This window comes from Mauremys mutica, chromosome 11 (assembly GCF_020497125.1).
Source record: "Mauremys mutica isolate MM-2020 ecotype Southern chromosome 11, ASM2049712v1, whole genome shotgun sequence".
Classification (NCBI taxonomy): Eukaryota; Metazoa; Chordata; order Testudines; family Geoemydidae; genus Mauremys; species Mauremys mutica.
In genome coordinates, this window is record NC_059082.1 from 55595600 (window position 1) to 55618836 (window position 23237).

At 42.8% G+C, this 23237-nt stretch overlaps 1 protein-coding gene across 7 annotated transcripts in view; it reads left to right on the forward strand.

Moving 5' to 3' along the window:
• The window catches only part of LOC123344345 (katanin interacting protein), a 177514-nt gene that overhangs the window by 34869 nt on the left and 119408 nt on the right, over positions 1-23237 (forward strand). For all 7 annotated transcript variants that reach the window (XM_044980454.1, XM_044980456.1, XM_044980452.1 and 4 more), the window contains 4 exons: positions 4082-4201; positions 11404-11662; positions 17405-17554; positions 19561-19733. In XM_044980454.1, coding sequence (XP_044836389.1) covers positions 4082-4201; positions 11404-11662; positions 17405-17554; positions 19561-19733 — 702 coding nt within the window. The remainder of the gene's footprint in view (positions 1-4081; positions 4202-11403; positions 11663-17404; positions 17555-19560; positions 19734-23237) is intronic.

The window sequence follows — 23237 nt, forward strand, 5'->3', positions numbered from 1 at the left end:
TGCCTATACAATTATTTTTTTCTAAAAGTGTCTAAAACCCCTGTTTTTTTTTATTAACAGTCCAGTGAGCTTCTCAGCCAGCTCTTTTAAAACTCTGAAAATTATCTAGACCAGCTGATTTAAAAATGTCTGACTTTAGTAGCTGCTGTTTAACATCCTCCAGAGATACTAGTAGAATGAAAAGAGTGTTTTCATCACTTTATAATGAGATGGATTGTCTATTTTTCCCCAGAAAACAGAACAGAAACATTTTATTGAACACTTCTGCCTTTTCTGCATTATTAGTGATAATTCTATCATTTCCATCTAGTAATGGACCAATACTATTGTCAGGATTCTTTTTGTTTACAATATATTTAAAATATGTATTTATTGTCCTGAACTCTGCTGGCCATAGAGTTCACCTTATGTCCCTTAGCTTCCCTTATCAATTTTCTACAATTCCTAACTTCGGATTTATAGTCTTTACTATCAACTTCCCTGTCTTCCATTTGTTATATTTTTTTGTATAGCTGCCTTCACTTCCTCTCTAAATGAGGTTGGTTTTTAATCAATAGGACCTTCTTCCTGAGTTGTGGAATTGTGTCTTTTTGGGCATCTAATAAGGTGTTCCTAAATGATTCCCAATTATCATTCACATTTTTCTGATTAAATTCTTCCTCCTAGTTGATTTGGCTCAAAACTGTTTTCAGCTTTGTACAATTGGCCCTACTAAAGGACTAAGTATATATATTACCGATTTGGACTTTATTCTGCTTGCACATTATAAATGTGATCAAGTCATGGTCACATGTACCTAAGCTACCATTATCTTTTAGTTCTGTGATCACTTCCTCTTTATGGGTTAGGACAAGATCTACTGCTGAATTCCCCCATGTTGACTGCAACACATTTTGAGTTAGGAAATTGTCATCCATACTATTTAGAAATTCCAGGATGTTTTAGTACTGGCAGTATGACACCTCAGGTTTGTCACTCAAACTGAAGTCTCCCGTGATCACACAATTTTTTCCCTACACATTATCGACAGGTGCTGTTGGACTGAGATTCATTTGCTCAGCTGCTGTATCTAAAGCAAAACACTCAGCAAGTAGTGATCAGTTACTTACAAGTGGGAATCTTATCAGGATGATCTCATCACAGTTGCCTCCAGCATGACTCAATACAGCTTCAACCTCCCTTTGTTTCACAGACTTACTTATAGCTTTATATTTTTTTATACATATGTATTAGTCTCTCATTTCCATGTTAAATCTCCTCCCTATCAGTACTGATTTAGTGTTAGTTCAAACTGGTCTTTTCTAGCTTATTAGTTACTTTCTCTTTTATTTTTCACAGAAACATGATTACCTTGCAATTTCTTACACATGTGCAGTTCTACGTATGCTTACACTTAAACATTATCAGAATAGACTCTGACAATTCACAGCAGGCTTAAATATGACTTCACTTTCAACAGGTGTGTAAGGAGGCAGTCGTCCTGGTCTGTTTTGTGACCTGGTGTTCTGTAACAGACTGCAACACTGCCATAGGATATAAGACATAGCATTGAGAGAACAAGACAGATTATCCACCTAGAGAGATCTGTGTATGTCAATCATAAGGCAAACAAATACATAGTTTCTAATTTGAGGTGAAAGATATATTATGGATCTTTGGGTAGTAAGCAGCTTGACCTCTGGAACTTCAGCTTTTTGTGGGTTGCCCACCAAGTTATATCGTAAACAGTTTTTTCCCTTTTTGTCGACCCCTGGGGTTCTATATAACCAGACAGAGAGAGTCTCTTTGGTTTGAAAATCTAACAATAGCTGGAAGGCTTCTTTCCTGGAAAATGCATACTTGAACTTTAGCTTGATTGATGCTCCCAGACGAGATGCCTCACCTGTTGGAATGTGCATATTGATTCTCATTGTCTTTTGTTGGGAGAGGAAGCCAAAGGTTTGGAATATGTGTAGTGGGATTGGTGGTATTCTTATTTGCCACAAACAATCAAAATGGCAGAGAGAGAACAATAATTGGTAAAAATATATTTTCAAGGCATATTTGACACCTATGCTGTTTATACCATCAAATTGCAAGCCTTTCAGTGTGTAACACTTATAGATGTATTACTCTTGCTGACAGACCAAACTGTATTAGAAATTCCATTTATCTTTTTGTTTTCTTTGACACTAAGAGCTTTAGTCAGCTTCAAATAAAGGGAGAGGGCCATCAGGTCAGGCAGGCATGAGTACTAGCTTGAGTACTATTTTGATGACTGTTAGATGTCCAGGGCAGGTCGTAGCTGTAGCAAGAGTGTTTTTTCCCCATCTGCATCTGGAAGGACAAGTGAGATCTTTTCTCCCTGAGGTAGCCTTTGCCTTAACTGTCCATGTCTTTGTCACTTCACTACTAGTGATCTCCCTGCGTGACATAAATTTTGTTGTAATAAGTTCTAGTTTGCATAGTGCTCTGTTGTTGGGAGACCCTCTCACGCTGACATAGCTACTGCCGCTCGCTGAGCTGGCTTTATTATGTTGACGGGACAGCTCTCTCCCATCAGCATAACGTGGCTACATGAGTGGTCTTACAGTGCTGGCACAGCTGCATTGGTATAGCTGTGCCATCTTAAGCTTGTAAGTGTAGACATGGCCTTAAATTGCTGTAATGTGTTCTACCTGGGCTACACTTTGGAACCATTCAGAATTCTTCAGTCTGCTTATTAAGAGTAATAATAATACCTAGCTCTTTTGAAGTACTTTTCATCAGTAGATCTCAAAGTACTTTACAAAGGAAGTAAATATCACTAGTCCCATTTTACAGATGAAGAAACTGAGGCACACAGAGCATTGAAGTGACTTGTCTGAGGTCACCTAGTAGGCCAATGGCACAGTCAGGGATAGCACCCAGATCTCTTGACTGCCAGTGCTCTAACTAGTAGGCTATGCTGTGAAGTTGCCTGTTGGGAGCATATTAAACCAATGTTTCTGTCATCTATATCAGCTTCCAGTAAGTTTCTGCATGGAATCCAGGGTGTTGGTCTCTGCCCAAAATATGCTGTCACTGTTGAGATTAGCAGAGGCACTTAAGAAGCAACTCCTTCACTATAAATGAGAGGGAACTGCTGGCAGGATATTCTCCAGGAGCGGTCCTCAGCTTTGGAACTCGCTCCCCCGCTTTGTTAACCTTCCAAGCATGCTGAAAAGCCCATCTTATTTCCCTTTCTTAAGGCTGTTGAGGGTGTTGTGAGTTAGTTGAGGTGGATGTATTTTATGGGCAGTCCTTTGTCTATGTTGTCATTTTTAATGTATGAGATCAGTGCTGTGGACACCTTGTGGACATCTATAATTAATTTTATTTATTCAGATTTTTAAAACACATGTAGAAATCAGGTGATTACTGTTCCCCCCCCTTGGTGCAGATAGAATGTGGCTCTTTAGAGGAGGCAATGTCTTGCTTGAAGTAGTAGAGGGAATGTCAAACATCCCCTGGATTGATGCACAGAAGCACTCAGGACAAATTTTGATGCATCCTGCTGACAGGTATCAGTATCAGGTGTGCAAGATGTGTCACGGGGTGGAAGAGGTGGTACAGGACCTGTCCTTCTGCCACATGGGCGACAAAGTCACAGAGAGCAATAAAAGTTCTTGTTCCCCAGTGTGCCTTCTCTACACTGTGGAGCACTTTGGGTTGGCTATATGTTGGATTTATCAGTGGGTACAGGGAGGCCTGGGGCACTTTCATGCACTCTTTCTGGGGCCTAATGCAGGCAGACCTCATGGTGTCTCAGTCCTTGCACAGAAAGATATGAAGTTCTTTATGCCTGCACAGCACAGGCTGAATACAGTGTGAGTGCTTTCTCTTTGCTGCCTTGTTTTTAAATTCAAATATGTTTTATTGTTTAAAGTGTTTCTAAGATAATTTCCCTAAACATTTTCTAATTCTTTTAAAAGTAAAACCTCCATTGTATATTGGAAGTACTGTGTTGCTCTTTCTTTTCTCTTTCAAGAGACAGCCTATCCACCTTTGACTGGTTGTCTATGAGAAGGGAATGTACCTGTAAGTGAAGCTACAATGAGTTGTTCTGTATTTTTGCTTCCAGAATCTCAAGTCTCCCAGAAGTCCTGTCAGTGACTTTAAATTCACCACCCAGAACCCAGAACTGCAAGTACATGGTGATGTGGAAAAGGAAAGAATACTTTTAAGTATTGATGATGTAAAGGTGTGGTACAGCCTTTTATGTTTTTGCCAAACTTTATAGATAATCTGATAATAGAACAATTTTTATCAAAAGCTTCGCAGGGTGATTGGAACCTAAACCCAGGGCCGGCTCCAGACCCCAGCGCGCCAAGCGCGTGCTTGGGGCGGCATTTTGCCAGCAGGGCGGCAGGGTGGTCCGGCAGGGTGGCTCCGGTGCACCTCCCGCAGGCATGACTGCTTGGGGTGGCCAAATTCCTAGAGCCGCCCCTGCCTAAACCATTTCCTTTTCAGGAAGATGAGGGCCCCAAGCTGCCTTCATAGCTTCAGGCCATCCCCTGTCCCCATGCATACACATACATGTACACACACATGCCCTTCAACCAAATTCTCTAGCCTGAAATCTCTGCCTCTCCCCGCTCCTATGTCCCTGATCCCTCTGGCGCTTTGATTCCTCTGTCGTACTTCCCTACTCTATTCCCCTGGTGCACCATGCAACAGCCCACTCAGCCCCATAGTCACCCCGAAACTGTACTGTCCTTGCCTGCCCCTATGGTGCCCCTGAGCCCAATTTCACCCCCAGAGCCTAACTCATGCCTCCTGCAGCCTAGCTTTCCTGATTCACCAGGGATATTCATAGATTTATATTTTAAGGCCAGAAGGGAACCATTAGATCTCTACTCTAACCTCCTACATAACATAGGCCAGATAATTAAATCCAGTTACCAAAAAAAATAAATTGTAACGATGTAATTAGAGACTGTATCACAATGCATTCCTAACTGGAATTTCCTAACTTCTGACTGCTTGACTTTGCAACCTGAGTGTTCTTTTAATGTTTATATTTTTTTGTATGTAATTTCCTAAGTTTATAAAAAATAAGCTGAAAAAAACAGCATTTCCATCATGTGGAACCCCATATTGACTCCCACATGATTCATCAGCAGAGTTTACATCCACAGCACAGACTGCTGTCACTTGAGCTAACCAAGTCACTGATAGCAGTAGTAAATTGTCATCCTCTATATTGTGAGTAAGGTGAAGCACAATGTCGAAGGACGACTACCTCCAGGGCATGCCCTCAGGGTGGTCCTGCAGTGTTCCAATGCCTCAATTTTCCCTTTCCAGACATATGCAGTTCCACTCTTCACAGGGGATCACCCACTCCACCGTATGTAATAGGACAAATCCCATCTGGGGCACCATCCTCTGGTAGGCTGTGACATGACTGGTGCATCAGTTTGCCCTTTCTTCCAGCATCCCAGTAACTCCATGCAGGATTTCAGAGAATAAAAAGCCCTTTACAGGATTAATTTGTTACAGAAGATCCCAAAACCATAATCCAGATTTTTCCAGCTCAGTCAATCTTTCAAATTCCACCAGTCTGTCAACATAACAACTACTGCCCCAGTGTCTCTCACCATGCCCCAGCACTTCAGCACGGCTCTGGCATTTCTTACTACACCTCATCCCAGTACCTCTAGCTAGGGAGCTTCTCTACCCTGTTTCCAGCTCCTGCTTGGAGACATCAGTAGGCTCACCCTTTAACCATTCCCCAGTCTTCATCCCTCTGGCTTCAGCTCTGCAGCTCTGAGAGCCAGGAGGCATCTGCCTCCATGGCTTTCAACCTTCAGCTCTCTCTGGGCATGGCACTCTGGCCTGGGAAAGTTTGTAAATGACCCTCCCACAGCTGTTTTCCCACCTCCACCAACATGACCAGGATTCATTGCTCAGTAAGGAAATGCTCACTGCTCCCTCCTTCAGGGGCATCTCGTTCCTGAAATTCTCAACCCAGCTCTACTCTTCTTCTGAATTCTTCTAGTCTGGGTTCTGAACACTCTCATGTCTTTGGGCTCTCTTATTTATAACTTTTTCAGGGCAGCCCTCCCTCCTAATTACACCAAACTAGGGCACCTGTATGTGGACTGGGGACCTGGGCCTAATTTCATTTACAGGGCCAGCTACCCTGTTACACATACATTGTATTAGTGGATTTCACATCTGCTGGCTGCCATCAGAGGAATGTTGACATCAGAGGAATCCTGGGTTCTGTTCCAGGTTCTGAGGGGAAGTTACAGACCATTCTACCCCTGTTTTCTCCCAAGCCTGATACCTTTTTCCCCATTGATCCCTCCAACCTGTCTCAGTCCATCTCCACCTCAACTTCTTGTCCCAGTTCCTTCTCTCTTTTCTGGCTCTTCATTCCAGTCTTCTCCTTTCACCACCATTCCAGTGTGGCTTCTTCCTCTTTCTCCTCCTCACTGCCTGGGCACCAGCAGAGGGAACATTGAGAACACCAGTAGAGACAGTATCCCTGCACTTAGTTCTTGTGCTTCGCATCCTAGTTGTTCTTGGCATCCAAGAGGAGCAATTGCAGGATAAGTCCAGCTCAGCCGTGGGTATCCTGGGATGATGCATGCTCAGTACAAATGAAATCTTGCGAGACATTAGCTTCCAAATTCTAACAAGACTCTGTTGAACTTGTGTGCATTCAGAGCTTCAGAGGCTTATAAATTGGCCAAATTAGGGAGAATTTTCATAGGGACAGCAAAAAGCTGACACCAGGGCAACCCCCTGCCAAATTTAACTCCTTGCTTCAAAGAATGGAAGCATTAGAGCTTCTCATTGAAACAGCTTTAAAAAAAAATGTAATGTGGGCAAAGCAATTAATTTGTCCTTAACTTCTTTTTGGGAAATGGCTGAACTGTTTTTACTAAAATCTTCCAAAAAATTCAGCATGAGCTTGAAAACCCAGCATGGAAAACTTCAGCCTGAGTGGTCAAAGTTTATCAAAGTAAAAAGCAGCTGAAAACTAGGTCTTATAATAGAAAGTATTATTAATAATAATTAATAAAGATTTCAATGCACACAAATATAGTCTCTTTTTTTCCACAGGGTCCCTGTCTCATTCAGGTCCCAAACATATACCACTAAAGTCAATGGGAGTAAAGGGAGCAGAATTGAGCCCTCATTGTATAGCAGAGGCAATGCATTAGCTGGGTGGGGGACATGTGGGGTCACGTGCCCGCTCAGATTTGCTGCTTGTCTTGTACTGAACATGCTCACACAGACTGAGCATGCTCAGTAACAATGTTGAAGCTGGTTTCCGTCACTCTGATGGATGGTGCTGATTGAATGAGACAGCTGTTCAACACTGCTTTTTAACCTCATTATTCATTATATGGCACCAGGATTTATTTACTGCACACCGTCCAAACCCTGCATTGAATACGTAATTACTTATATCCTCACAGCTTTTCTACTATGCTGCTCACCAGAGTATCTGAGTCTCACAGACATTAAAGAATTAGTATTCATAACACCCTGGTGAAGTAAGAAAGAATTATTAATCGCATTTTGCAGACGGGGATCTGAAATACAAAGAGATTTTGGCCAACATTTACAAAAGAGTGCATGAATTTTGAGTGCCTCAGTTATTGAACACCCAGCTTGGGACACTTAGGGTGAGATTTACAAGGGAGATTTAAGCTAGTAGCTAGGTGCCTAAGTGCAGTGTTTAGGTGCCACTGACATTCACAGAACCATAGTTTAGCTGCCCTGTAATCTGTTGTTGTCTAAAGTTTCTAGGTGTCTAATTTTCCTCTGGTAAAGTCCCCCTGGCAACTAAATTTCTGCCTCTGGGCCTGCACACAGCCTCCTGAAACTCAACACTGCCACGCAGCTTGGCACTGAACTCCTGCCGAAACCCCAGCAACATTCACAAGCTAGACATTCCCCTGCCTGTCTCGCCTGATCTGGTAGACATGCTCAGAAGCTGCCTAAGAACATGAGTACCAAATCTTGGCCCTCACAAAAAGCCAGCTGAGGTGGTGTCCCCTAATAGCCGATGGTTGGAGCACTCCCTTAGGATGTGGAAGACCTGGTTTCAAATCCCTGCTCTGCTTGATTCAGAGCAGGGCCTTGAATCCAGGTCCCCCTTCCTAGCTGAGTGCCTTAAGCTAGAGGGTATTCTGGGGTGGGGCTCTCTCACTCTCTTCTGTTCAAGTTGTTCCACTTTGTGTAAAATACTTTAATATTCAGGAGAGAGAGAGAGAGAGAGTGACTAGATAACCTAGTGATTAGCACACTCCCCTGGCAGACCTGGGTTTCAGTCCCTGCTCCAGTGAATAGTTAAGTATTTCATCCAAAGTCGAACCATTTCAACAAGTGAGAATAAAAAAGACATCCCCACTCCACCCCAGAATATCCCGTAGCCCAGTGGTTAGGAGATGCAATTAGGAGACCTAAGTTCAAGTCCTTGGTCTGAATCAGGCAGAATGGGGACTTAACCTGGATCTCCTACATCCTGGGTGAGTGCTCTAATGACTGCACCCTTGGGTATAAAGGAGGGCAGCACCTCCTTTTCATTTTTTACTTGAGAAATGGCTGTTCCAGTTTAGGTCCCTAATTCCAGGAGAGGGTTCACAGTTGTGAATTCTGAGCAGACTCCAGCCCAGAGTTAGGCATCTGTAATGGGTTGCCCCCTTTCAAGGCACCACCTGATGTGCTGAGATACCACTGAGCCCTCCTCTTCTGCCAGCATGGGCCCCCTTTAACCTGTCTTGCTGAGCCAGGCTCTTAAACCTCTTCTAGCACACACACAGGCAGGGCCACACCCAGCTGCAGAAAGACACAGATACTGAGATCAGCTCTGGGAAGACACAGCTTAAGGGACTTGCCCCAGTACTCAGGGCCCACCTCCCTTAGAGTGCAGACCCAAAGGTATATTGTGCTGTATAGAAGAATCTGCACAGCGCATGCTCATAAAAATTCACCCTCTCCCTTAATGTGAAGAGAGATATGCACCCCTTCTTGGTTACTATTCAGACCTGTCTTATTCACTGCCCCTTCTTTTGTATGTAATTTTCTAGATTTAAAAAAAAAATGAAAAAAAAGGAATTCTGTCATGTATAACTTTAATAATATTCACCTGGGTTATCAGTAGGATTTTAACCTAGGACATTCAGATCCCCACCATAGATACCACAACTTGAGCTACAGTTATCAGCAGTAGTAGGCTGTTCTTGTCTGTGGATCAGCTACTGCTAGAGTCGGATGTGTATTGCACTGAAACAGTGAGTTACACATGCAGGAGTAGCCCCATTCTATAAAAGCAGAGTCAAGCATATACATTTGGCAGATTATTTCTGAGAGGAAATGTGGCTAAATTGAAGAAACTTAGGTTCTGTTCTGAGCTATGCCAGATGTGATCTTGTATAACATTTCAGGCATATTAAAACAAACAAACAAAAAATGCTTGGCTATTGGCATATTTTATACAATCCCTGTTCCAGTGCTTATTGAGTTTTTATTCTGGGACATCCATTGAGTGGTTTTCTTCAACGGCCATGGATGGGTACCAGGATGGATCCCCAACATGCCAACCTCTTCATGGGCCACCTCAAGGAAGAATTTCTGGATAAAGGCAACATGAAACCAACTATATGCCTGAAATACATCAATCATATTTTCATCCAATACATTTCCCTGTTCTGTTCACTCTCTCTGAAACATCTGGCACTGGCTGCTGTCAGAAGACAGGATATTGGGCTAGATGGACCATTGATCTGACCTTGTATGGCCATCCTTAGGTTCTTATCCTTTAGACAGACAACCTAAATGCTGATTTCCACTACAATATCAACAACCATCCATCAAACTTTGTAGAACATTCCAACACCAGCATCAACTTCCTGTATAGCACGATCAGTGTCAACAATGGAACCCTACAGACAACTATATACAAGAAAGCCACAGATCACCACGCATTACTTCCACTGATGCAGCAACACCAAGAAATATGTTATCTACAGCCAGGCACTTAGATACCACAGAATATGCTCTGAAGAGAAAGTCCAGAATGTGCACCTTAACACACTTAAAACCACCTTCATTAAACAATAACGCTTCACTAGAGAAGTAGATAGCCTCCCCAATAATTTATGGCAGAGAAGGGGAGGCAAAAAGATTAGGAGAATAGAAAGAAAAGAAGAGCCACCCCTCTGTATTTTAAAAAACAAGGAAACACACACAATACAACAACAATGCTACAGAATTAAAATAACTTTTGGCTGACTACCTGTAGCTCAGAGTCTTAATATAACAATAATAACGAGGAGTCTGGTGGCACCTTAAAGACTAACAGATTTATTTGGGCATAAGCCTTCATGGGTAAAACCCCACTTCTCTGAAGAAGTGGGGTTTTTACCCACGAAAGCATCTGAAGAAGTGGGTTTTTTACCCACGAAAGCTTATGCCCAAATAAATCTGTTAGTCTTTAAGGTGTCACCGGACTCCTCGTTGTTTTTGTGGATACAGACTAACCCGGCTACCACTCTGAATATGACAATGACATTTCCATTTTTATAAAAATAAAATAAATAAGAGTTCATTATGCCATACATCTCTCAGAAAGATACTAGTAATATATTAGAGAGACAAGGTGACACTTCTGTTGGTGAAAGAGACAAGCTTGGGACCTTACACAGAGCTCTTCTTCATGTACTCAGAGTGTCACAGCTAAATACAAGGGTGGAACAGATAAGGAGTTAATATGTTTTGCAAGAGAGCATTCACCCGTGAAGGGGGAAGTTAACACCTCTATAGCCATAGGACAAAGAAGTATTAGTGAGTTACAGATTGTTGTAATGGGCCATAGTAATATATTATAGTTTACAATATTATTGTAATAAACAGGTTTGTTTGTAATAACTGGTGGAAGCTTCTAAAGGGGATTACTGCCAGATTTAAAGCCACAACTGTGAGAAATAAACATTAATCCCTCTGGAACACTGGCAACAGAGGGCTGAGTTAAGGTTGTCTAGGTATGACCTTGCTGAGTAGGGCTGATTTGCCAAGGGAAAGTGTTCGTGAGCAGCTATTGCTGTGTATATGAGAGAAGGTAAGGTGTGTAGCTGTATACTGTTTCCTGGCTTTTGTAGATTTAAAATTTGCATTGCTGTCCCTCAGCAACTTTTACATTTTAATTAATTTTTTTTTTTAATTTAGTCTATTTACTCAGTTTCATAGCTTTCCCTGAAATACTATACTTCCATGCTCTTGCTTGTGAAGGCCCCAAATGTTTCCAGCTGCCTTCCAGCTGTGTGTATTTATAAAAAGCGTTTGTATTTTTTTCTTTTTGGGGGTGAGAGGAGCAGCAACTTAATTGGTTTTATTTTGAAAGACATATGTGAGATTTTGCTGACAAATCTGTCTGGATTGTACCAGGAATTGAGAAGAAGTTTGGAACTCAGTGTAAGTCAGAAAAGGATGGAGAAGGACTGTTCTAGTGATGACTATGACTCTGTTGAAGAGGATGTGCTTTTGGAGCACTCTCAGGTGGAAGAGACAGTTGCAAGTTTTGGAAGCCTCCAGTTGCCCAGCAGTGAGTCGTTACTGAAGGATGTTCCAAAGTATCAGGAGGCTGGAAGATGCTGTGACCTTGATGCTGGTGCTCTTGTGCTGGAATTTAAGCAGAATCTGACAAGTAAGTCTTTGTGTCCTGTACCAGTTCAGCTGCAGTGTTGCAGTAGTAATTCTAGTTTTTATGCATAGAGTTTGTGGCTAAAAGTGAACCTTTTGTCATCTAATCTGACCTCTTGTACAGCACAGGCCATTATGTTTAACCCAGGTATCCCTGCATTTAGGCCAATAAAGGATTCCAGTCTTGATCTGAAGAATTCAAGAGATGGAGAATCTACCACTTCCCTTGGTAGTTTGTTCCAATGTTTAATCACCCTCGCTGTGAAATATTGGTGCCAGTTTGTCTGGTTTCAGCTTCCAGCCATTGGTTTTTGCTCTGCCTTTCTCCACTAGATTAAAGAGCCCTTTAGTACCTGGTTTTTTTCTCCCCATGTAATCAAGCCATCTCTCAATCTTCTTTTTGATAAACTGAACAGATTGAGTTCTTTACATCTCTCACTGCAAGGCATTTTCTCCAGCCCTAGTATAATTTTCATGGCTCTTTTCTGCACCCTTTCCAGTTTTTAAATATCCTGTTTAAATGTGTCAAGTATCAGAGGGGTAGCCGTGTTAGTCTGGTTCTGTAGAAGCAGCAAAGAATCCTGTGGCACCTTATAGACTAACAGACGTTGTTTAAATGTGGACACTAGAACTGCATGCAGTATTCCAGTGCTGGCCTCACTAATTGTAATGGGAGACTGTCTCCCTAGACAACATCCCCTAGTCATCAGCGCACTGGCTAGTCATACCACCTAGTGGGTTCAAGTCCTGGTTTGGCAGTAGTGCCTGGTGGGTTCAAGTCTGAGGTTGGTAGTAGCACCTAGTGGGTTCAAACCTGGGGGTTGGTGGTAGTGCTTAGTGGGTTTGAGCCCAGGGGTTAGAGGTAGGGGAACTCAGGTCCTCTCACTCTTCCAGGTTCCAACCCAGGGCCCTGGGGCAGACAGTTCAGGTGTGCAACGTGGGCCAGGGTATCATCCAGCCTATTCCATGGGTTACTTCCTATTGCATCCCTGCCTCTCCAGAGGCACAGCGAAGGCCTGGCTAACAACTGCAACATGTACTCCCAGAAGGGGGCAGGAGGTTCCCTTCCCCACTCAGAAGCAGATTCTCTGCTGTCCCTTCTGTGGTGGTTTGCGGTTTTGAATCTTTTCAGGGTGGTGTGGAGTTCCTTCTGGATTGCTGCATGAGCTACCAGTGGAGGTCTGCTCCCTTGCACTGACTGCCCTGGCTGAGCCGTGCTGTGCCTTGTAAGCTCTATCTCCATAAACAGCACGTCCAGAAGGCTCTGCTGGGTAGAGCCACCTGTGACCAGAGCTACTCCTTAACCCCCTCTTTCCCAGTGTGGAGTTTGTACAGCCCATCACACCAACACAGAGTGAAATCATCTCTCTACTTCCCTCTTTATCCATCCAAGGATCTTATTATTCTTTTTTGCCACAGCATCACACTGGGAGCTCATTTTTAGTTGCTTGTCCACTATGACCCCTACCTCCTTTTCACAGTCACTATTTTCCAGGATAGTCTCCCATTCTGTAAGTATAGCCTACATTCCTTATTCCTAGATGTATAACTTTGCATTTGGCTGTATTAAAACACATATTTTTTATCGAGGTTACCAAGTGATTCAGTTCACTCTCTTTGACTCCCCTATCCTCATTATTTACTGTTCCACCTATCTTTGTTTCATCTGCAAATTTGATTAGCCATGATTTTACATTTGATTCTGGATCATTGATGTAAATGTTGAATAGTATTGGGCCTAGAACTGATCCCTGTGGAACACCACTAGAAACACCCCATTCGATGATGATTACTTTTTGAGACCTATCAGTTACATAGTTCTTCATCCATTTAACATGAGTGTTGTTGGTATTGGACATGGCTAATTTTTATGCAGAATATCATGTGAAACCAATTCAAATGTCTTACAAAAGTCTAAGTCTATTATATCTTTCCTGTTACCTTTATCAACCAATCTTGTAATCTCATCAAAAAATGAAATGAGGTTTGTTTTATAAGATCTGTTTTCCATAAAACCATATTGACTGGCATTAACTTTATTCCTGTCCTTTAATTCTTTATTAATTGAATCTTATATCAGCTTTTCTATTAATTTGCGCAATAATTATGTCTTCTTTTACGGCCTCTGTTCATTCCCACTTGTGGCATATGATGTCCCTGGCATCAAGCTGTGGAACTGCCTTTAAAAGCCATGTCTGTTTGTAGGGTGCACAAGTGGTCTCACACAAGGGGAATGTCATCTCCCTACACTATATAAAGGGGTGCACCCCCTGACTGCCTCAGTTACTTTGCTGTTACTGCAGAGAACTAGCAGAACTCACCTCATATCCTTGAATTGCTCCATTGTAGTCTAATTAGTTAGATGTTTGATGCTTCATTAGTATAACGAATTAGACTAACTAATATAGTTAGTTAAATTAGTTTTTAGTGTAGTGTAGTTTTTAGCACAGTATAAATAGCTACCCTCTTTGGGTAATGACAGGGGCCATGCTGGGTTCTGAGCCATGTAGGGCATTTAAGAAATGTGGGTCATTCCCTGCAATAATTCCTGAGATGGACACTTATTTCAGATGTGTCTGTAGTGCTAATTTTGATTGAATGAATGGGCTCAGAGAGTCAAAGGTGTTAACATGACCCTATTGCTATTCCACACTAAACAGTTAAACATGGGTCAGGGTTTCTAGAACAGAGACTGTAGCCTGCCTAGACCAGGGGTCGGCAACCTTTCAGAAGTGGTGTGCCAAGTCTTCATTTATTCACTCTAATTTAAGGTTTTGCGTGCCAGTAATACGTTTTAACATTTTTAGAAGGTCTCTCTCTATACGTCTATATTATATAACTAAACTATTGTTGTATGTAAAGTAAACAAGGTTTTTAAAATGTTTAAGAAGCTTCATTTAAAATTAAATTAAAATGCAGATCTTATCAGCTTAGTGCAGTGCTTCTTAACCTGGGGTGCACGCACCCCATGGGGGTGCGAGATGCCCTTTCTGGGGGTGCAAGACACTCAAGGTTTTTTTTTTTTTAGAAGGTAAATCATCAAAAACACAAATTAAGCACAGGCACATAAGTACAACTACTTTGTTTCATCAAATCTTTGTATTTATTAACATTATACATGTTTAACAATTACTGTAATATACAAATTTTTTAAGTTTTCAAGTTTTTAAGCTAATTGTAGTGTAATTTTTGATAAGGGCTGCAGAGTGCTGGGACCAGGCCACGAGCAGAGCCCTGGGCTGGCTGCCAGTACCCCAGGCCGGCAGGAGGGCTGAGCAGGGCCAGAGGCCCAGACCCCGGCTGGCAGGGGGCCAGGTGGCTGGAACCCCAGACCAGCAACGAGGGTGAGCGGGGCTGGCGGCTGGCATCCCGGGCTGGCAGCAGGCTCAGCGGGGCCGATGGCTGGGACTCCAGCCAGCAAGGGGCCAGCGGCCAGATCCGCAGACCGGCAGCGGGCTGAGTGGCTAAGCCTGCTGCCGGTCTGGGGTTCTGGCTACCGGCTCCTGCCTGCCGGAGTCCCGGCCACCAGCCCCACTCAGCCACTGCCGGCTGGGGGTTCCGTTCACCCAGGCCGGCAGCAGGCTGAGCGGGGCCAGCGGCCAGGACTCCGGCTGGTAGCAGCGCACGAGTAAAAATCGGCTCGCATGCCACCTTTGGCACGTGTGCCGCAGGTTGCCGACCCCTGGCCTAGACCATTAAATATCTTTATAACCTTTTTTTAAAGATATAGAATAAAAAGGGGAAAAAACAGTTGAAGCATTTGAAATGTAAAGCGTTAAGTAAAGATTTAATTTTAACAATATCCCTTATTACCTTTCCCTTTAGCTGTCGAGAGTTTTTATAGGGAAAAACCCATCTGATGGTTTTTTAGGTGGTATTAAATATGGTAATTGTTCTTTCTGGGGAAAAGAAAACTAGTTAGTTGAGGTGGCTGGAGCTGTGGTTGTTGCTGAAGTCAGATTCTGCTTTTCCTAAGGTTGAATGAGGCAAACACCCACAAAAGGGAGAGAAAAGAACAGCAAAGATAGAAAATGCAGCTTCGGTCTCTAGTGCTGACTCTCACTTGCAACCTTGCTGTTGGAGAAACACAGACACAGCATACGATCTGATCAGCCATACTAAGACCTGGCAAACCAGTACCAGCATTGGGCTTTGGGTCTCCTGTGTGCCACTCAATGGATACAGCTTTTAAAAGGTAGTTCTGCAGCTCAATGCCTGGGTCACCACATCCCACAAGTGGGAATGCATAGAGGCAGTTACTAGTAAGTGACCTCTCTTTTCTGTGAATTGGGTCTTCAACTCTAAACCTCTGTCATCAGTCATTTAAACTTTAAAAGTTTGAGGACAACATTTATTATTTGAATGCTTTCCATTTTTCAAAAGTTCTATTTTTTTTTTAAATGGAGACCAATAAGGACATAAATTCTTGGCTGCAACTTCTCTTTCACTATTGCTCTTGCAGGCGGGGTCACGTCTCTCTCTTGCCTTGTGCTTGAGGCTGAAATGGCATTTTGACTGCCCAGCAGTCTTGTTCTTCAAAAGCGGAAAGATCAATGGTCCTGAAAGATCCAAAGAAGAAACACGGGAATATCTTTGCTGCAATGTCCTTCTGCAGCCCCCCTTTATGGGCCCAGAAGCTGCCATGAGTAGAGATGGAGGGAGAGAAAGGTGAAGGGGAGGTCACTGTCTCTCATTCTTATAACCCTCTCCCCTCTTTAAGGATTACCCCCAGCTGGGGAGCAGGTGACAAGCAGTCTCTTGTGGATGTGAGGTTTGAACCATCCCTGTGATGAAATGTAAATTTCTTATTCACATCTTCCCCCTGACGGAGAATGGCCACTTAAGCAGGTGATAGTCTTTTAACATCTGGCTGGGTACTGGCCTGACCTTTATTCCTGAGAAACTGGTTTTGACCTGCTTTTCTTAACATTGGAGCATGTTATAACAATGTTATGCAGTAGAATCTTATAACTTTACATATAATACTGATACACATATTTAACAAGAACAATGTTCAGCAGATTATGAGCTTTCAAATGATAGCTCACAAGTCATACTTCATACAAAATTTATCACAGTCTTGTAAAAGTGGTGAACATAATAGTACAGATCACCACATCTTCCTTTGTAATCCAAAATTTGTGTCTAAATCCTAATCTACATTTAACAAGTTTTATTGGCTTAACTATGTTGGCAAGGTATATGTTTTATTTACAGATATATTATGCTGGTAAAAGCCCTAATATAGATACAGTTATACAGATATAAGGCGCTTCATACTGGTATAGCTTATGTAGCTTCATTGTACTTGAATAAGCTATATGTAAGCACATCTATAACAGTATAACTACATCTACACTAGGGGAATGGTGTGTGTGTACTGCTTTAACTTTGCCAGCATAGTTGCTGAAGTCAGATTCTGCTTTCCCTAAGGTTGAATGAGGCAAACACCCACAAAAGGGAGAGAAAAGAACAGCAAAGATAGAAAATGCAGCTTAGTTTAACTTTGTCAGCATAGTTAAAGCAGCAAAACTCTTGTTTGTGGACAAGGCCTAATAAGTCTTCACTGAGTTGCTGCTCCTAAATCCAGTTGAATTTCACTTGACTAATGTGTTTAGTGTGCAGGAGCTGGGTTATGGTGGTAGCCTGTGATATACAGGAAGTCAGGCTGGATGATTTGGTGGTCCCTTCTAGCCTTGAACTCTGTGACTCTAGTTCTCATACTCTTCTCACTTGTTTTTCGCAGATGTGAAACAGGAACGAATTCTGTCTGCAAAGAGGAAAGATGCTGCTGAAACCTACATTCCAATCAGACCTATGAAGGTCAGAAGTAAAATGGCTCGGCCACTTTCTGCTGGACCCCCGCACAAGGAGGGACATGAAAGAACCTGTTCTAGTAAGAGAGATGAGAATATGTGAAGTATACAGTGTGAGCTTCCATTCTCCTTTCCCTGCCCTGGCTCAGATGTTGTCCCTTCTGCACACTTCTATCTTCACTCTCCTGGGCTGTTGCCCATTTTTATGCTTCCTCTTATCTCAAAATTCCATTGACTTTAGTGGGAACAGGAGCAAGCCCATGGCTATATATGCCACCTCTGTGTCTCCTCATTCTTCTTTCCCTGCCCCCACAGAATGAAGACTTCTTCCCCTCCTTTTCCATCCTCCCTATTGCTCTATACTTGCCCCCCTTTTCTTTACACAGACATATTCCCTATGGTGAAAGGGTGCTGACAGGAAGGCAGCCTCTGCATGTCAACTACTGGATCTTCAGAGGAATTGTCAAAAGATGGTAGCTGTCTGTAATCCAGCCACTCCCCTTAGGCAAGTTCACCATCAGTTACAAAAAGATGGGTTTTGGGGAGTGTGGAGAATATCTGACATAAACCCAGTTATTCAAATGAATGGAAGAGGGTCAGATGGACTTATTACTGTAATAAAACTTCTCAAGCTAAGCACAGCTGCTTCCAAGTGAATCCTGAGAGCCAGTAAAGTTAACAGCACTGGAAAAACCCAAACAGTGGCTCCTTAATTAATGCAAAACCCAAACAAAACCAAGAAATTATATTCCTTCTTAAACAAAAGAGAAACTCAAACTCCACCTGCCACCTGAATGCCAGCACCAGCTAATGTTTGTAGCAATACCTGCCGGATCAGATCCGTGTGTTTGACCAGTTTTTCAAAGATGTGTGTTGCACTTCCTTCAAACACTTTTAAAACAGGGTATTATATACATATAGCAATTGTGTGTGAGCAAGACAACCAAGGGACGGTTTGGAGAAAAACAACAGCAGCTTGAGTTAACAGTGGTCATCTTGGGAAGACCTCTGGGGAGCCCGACACAAAAAGAGCAACCATCCAGCCTGTGTGCAGCATCTTTCACAGCACCATAGATACCCAGGCCACAGGCATAGTCAGTCTTCAGCAGTAAACAATGCCACATCTAAACTTGTTAATCTGTCTCCAGAGGTGGTGTGGGAAGTCCAAAGCCAAGGAGTGACTGGTAGTGGCAGTGGAAGTTCCTGGTAGTAGCAGAGGCTTTCCCCCACCCTGTCCACCACAGTAAGCTGATGATATCATCAGCTTAATGGAAAGTATGCAGCACTGTCCAGATAGGATTTCTGCTATGTAATTGGTGATGCAGTGCATCCCATATATCCCTGAACAGTGGCAAGTGTGTCATTTTCTGTAGCTTGGGGGGCAGTTTATTGGTGCATTCTGATACCAGATGTTAGGTGGAGGAATATTAGCTAGGACTGGTAACCATACAAGTTTTGCTGGCTTCAATGTCCCTGTTATCATTCTTATAGTATGATTAAGCTGTGTTTTAAAAACAGTAGGCCTGAAAGCTGTTGGGGTTTTCTGAGGGCTGTGGAGGAAGGATTGTGTTTGGTTGTTTTGCCTTTGGCTATGTCTACATTATGTACTAGGGGTGTGATTCCCCTGCTCATGTACACATACTCTTGCTAGCTCTTATTGAGCTAACACAAGTATAAATAGCAGTGTAGTTGTGGTAGCATGGGTAGTGGCAGCATGAGCATGAGTGATCTGTGCCGAGTACAAACCTGCCAGAAACCAGTTGGTATGTCTTCAGCACAGCTCAGCCAGGCCCATTCTGCTGCTATGCATACAGATATGCATATAGATAGCAGCCACACTGCTATCTATACTTTCTTGTGATGTCATTTGTTCACTAGTTGTCCAAGGTAGAGAAGACCTGGAACTCTAATGTTAAAACAAACATTAGCATCACCTATATGCTGTGCCTTACTTGGGCCGGGTTACAAGCTGCCAGTTCAGCCCTTTGTTAATAACTTGACCAGATATTTCATGCATGGGCTTTTACTGTGTTTTATACATGTATGAGATAATCAGTTGACATTTCTTGCTACTTTTCGATGTCAGGACCATTAAGTCGACCAGAAAAGCCACTGTCAGCAACTCGAAGGAATGTTTGTGAGAAGAAGGATCCTGAGCAATCTGCTTCTGCTGTCATTAAAGCTATGCAAGCTGAAAATGAGATCTTGCAAAGAGAGATGCTTTGCAGAAGGCTGGAGACTTCTGCCAGCCATCAAATGGTATGCCAAAGTACTGAGCTTGGATAAGAGAGATCCAAGGTGTTCAGTAGCAAAAATTGTATCCTTTCCCTAAACATGAATAGGAATCTTATATGGTTTAATGCAGTGCTACTCAGACCTCAGTGGTTCAGGAACCAAACTGGCAATCAACATTACCCCCAAAAGCCGCAGTAGTATGAATTCATTGTTTCATTGTTAATTCAGTTAATTATATATATAATGCTCACAGCAAAATGACTGACCAAGTATTATTATTTTATCAACTACAATTGGTTGATAACATAGTAAAAGCATCCTGATTGGTTAATAATTAAATAACACAGTGTTTTAATATCATGTGCTGCAAAGAGCCACATTAGACACATTAAAGAGCCGCTTGTGGCCCACAAACCCCAGTCTGAGTCTCACTGGTTTAAAGCCTTACAAGGGTGCATGGTGGGGTGACTCTTAACACTACGTGAAATGAAATAGTGTGGTCACCCCACATGCACTTTCTGGGGATATTACCTTACAGCTCTTTCTTGAGTTGAGAGAAGATCAGAAAAAAATGTGTTAACCATTTATGTGACTCTTCTTCTTCGAGGTAGAAAGGATCCTTCTGGTTTCTGCCATTCCCTCCCTCAATTAGTTAACACCCAAACAATTTGAAAAGCAGTCACATGACTTTCATTGCACACATTCACACTTAGGGCCTGATCCTAGTTTCACTGAAGTCAATGGGAGCTTTTCACTGGCTTCAGAATTGGATCAGACCCTTATTGGCTGTATTTTAAGACTGGATCTGTTGGTGTTAAAGAATCTCTTTCCAGGTTATGGGCTGCCAAATTCTGCAAATTCTCCAAATTTTTTGTGATGTCTGTTGTTTTGTGGTTAAGAGAGAGAGAGAAGTTCCCTCTGCATATTCACAAATAACATGAACTTGCTATGTTTTATGAAAGTAAGGTAATACTTAAAATAGGCATTATCTTGGGACACAGAGTGGGATTTTCAAAAGCCCCCAGTCTCAGTGTTGGCCTAACTCTACTCTCAGGGAAGTAATTTACTTCCAGTTACTACTAACACTGAAGGCTTTGAAAATCCCACCTTCAACATGTAAATGTGCTACAGGGCAGAATTAAGGAGCTAAAAAGAAAATAAACAAAAGATGGCATTTTATTTCCCAAGACTTTTAAATTCTACTGGCTTTGATTGCATGTGTAAATTCCATAGCCCAACTTCTTACCTCAGATTCTGTGCACCTTCCAAAGCCTACAGGAGCCTCTCTCTATCTCTCTTACAAGATTCAGAAGGTCCTTTCCCTCATCTTCAGCTGTTCTTAATTATTCACCCCATATCTGACCCACAGACTTTTCACTGCACAGCTAGGTTACCCATTTGTACATATATCTCAAATTCTCAATGACAAGAACATGAGAAAAATCTAGTGCATGTCTGGTATGTCATTTAGCAGAGAAATTGTTCTCCTGGAGAAGCAGTGCATGGCCTTGTTCCAGATGAAATAGGATTCGGTTTGACCAAGTTACAAGCCTTGAAGTCCAGGGGATATAGGTTCAGGCCTCCTCCTCCTGCTACTTTGGCCCCAGCTCCAGGCCCTTCAAGACATGAGGGAAGTGCCAAACAATCATTTTGATGGATGCAAATTGGTTTTGATGGATGCATGTTGAAGATGCAAACAGTCTCCATCTCTCCAGACCCAAATTCTCCCACTTTTGAAAATGGTCTCTCCCACTTCCTCAGTGCTTGGTACCAAGTTACTTCAGACCTGTAGGTCTTGAGCAATGTGGAAGTGGGTTATACCCTCCAGTTTGTTTCTACTGCTCCCTGCCACCCTCCTTCCCCATCCCTCTTCAGGGACTGCTTTCATGAGAAGATCCTCTTCCAGGAGGTACAATCTCTCCTTTGCTCTGGGGCCACAGAGGAGGTTCAACACTGTCTCAGATGGCGGGGGTTTTAGTCCCTCTATTTCTTAATCCCAAAAGTGAAGAGGGGTCTCAGACCGATCTTAGACTTGTTTCAACTCAACAAATTCTTAAAAAATGAAGTTTTGCATTGTTACCCTAGCTTCTATTATCCCCTCCCTGGATCCTGGAGACTAGTGTGCCACCCTTGACTTAACAGATGTCTACTTCTATGTGGCAATCAACAAAGCTCACAGGATGTACCTCAGATTTTTGGTAAATCAAAATCATTACCAGTTCATTGTGCTACCATTTGGCCTGCCAGCAGCTCTCAGGGTCTTTACAAAAGTTATAGCAGTAGTATCTGCATTCCTCAGAATATCTGGAGTTCAACTCTGTCTGGATGACTGGCTTGTCAAGGACCAATCCAGACTGCAGGTACGTGCAGTGTATCCCTGAGCCAGTCAACAATCAATGCTTTGGGACTGCTAGTCAACACAGAGAAGACTCTCATCTCCTTAGTCCAGCGGATAGAGTTTATAGGGGCTGTAACGGACTCAACTCAGGCCAGAGCTTTTCTTCCAGACTCAAAGGTTCAAGCAATTCAATCAGTTGTTATAGATATGAAAGCTCACCTGGTCACAACAGCACAAAAATGTTTGAGGCTTCTGAGGCACATGGGTTCCTGCACTTACCTGGTTCAGTATATGCCAGATTGCACCTCAGAGTTCAACAGGGTTGGCTGGCATCAGTCTACTTTCTGAGCTATCATCATCTAGATTCAGTGGTGAAGGTGCCCTCTCAGGTCCTCCCTTCCCTACATTTGTGAACAAGTCTAACCAATCTATATGTAGATGTTCCCTTTGCCTGCCCACAGTCGACATGCACGTTAGCTCTGGCTGTTAAGTTTGGTTGCTAGTTTGATCAAAGTACATCTGGCAGCTATTTCACTGTTCCATCCTGAAGTGGATTTTTCTCTAATGACATATCCATAAGTTTTTGAATGGCCTAGTCAAATTGTATCTTCAGGTGCAAGACTCCCGCTCTCCCGTGGGATCTAAACTTAGTGTTGTCAAGACTTATGAGTCCCCTGTTTGAGCCTTTGCCTTGCACTCTACTGCATCTGTCAATAAAGAGTATTTTTGGTGGCCATCACCTCGGCCAGAAGGGTAGGAGAGCTGCTTGCCTTAATGTCTGGGCCTCCCTATGTGATATCCTTTAGGGACAAAGTTTATCTGTATTCTCAACCAAGGTTTGTCCCAAAGGTGGTGTCATCTTTCCGTATGAACCAGCCAATTTATTTGCCTGTATTCTATCGGAAGCTGCATTCGAGCAAGGAAGAGGAGTGTTTCCATACCCTGCATATCAGAAGAGCTCTGGCATTCTAACTGCACAGAACCGGAAGTTCCCTAAGTCTTCCGAACTGTTAGTAGAGCTGGAAGACAGAACAAAAGGACAATCAGTCTCCACCCAAAGAATTTCTTCTTAGATAGCCTCCTGTATATGCATGTGATATGACATGGCTAATGTCACCCTTGTGAGCAGAGTCTCAGCTCATTCACTGAGATCACAGTCTGCCTCAGTGGCTTTTGTGACACATGTTCCA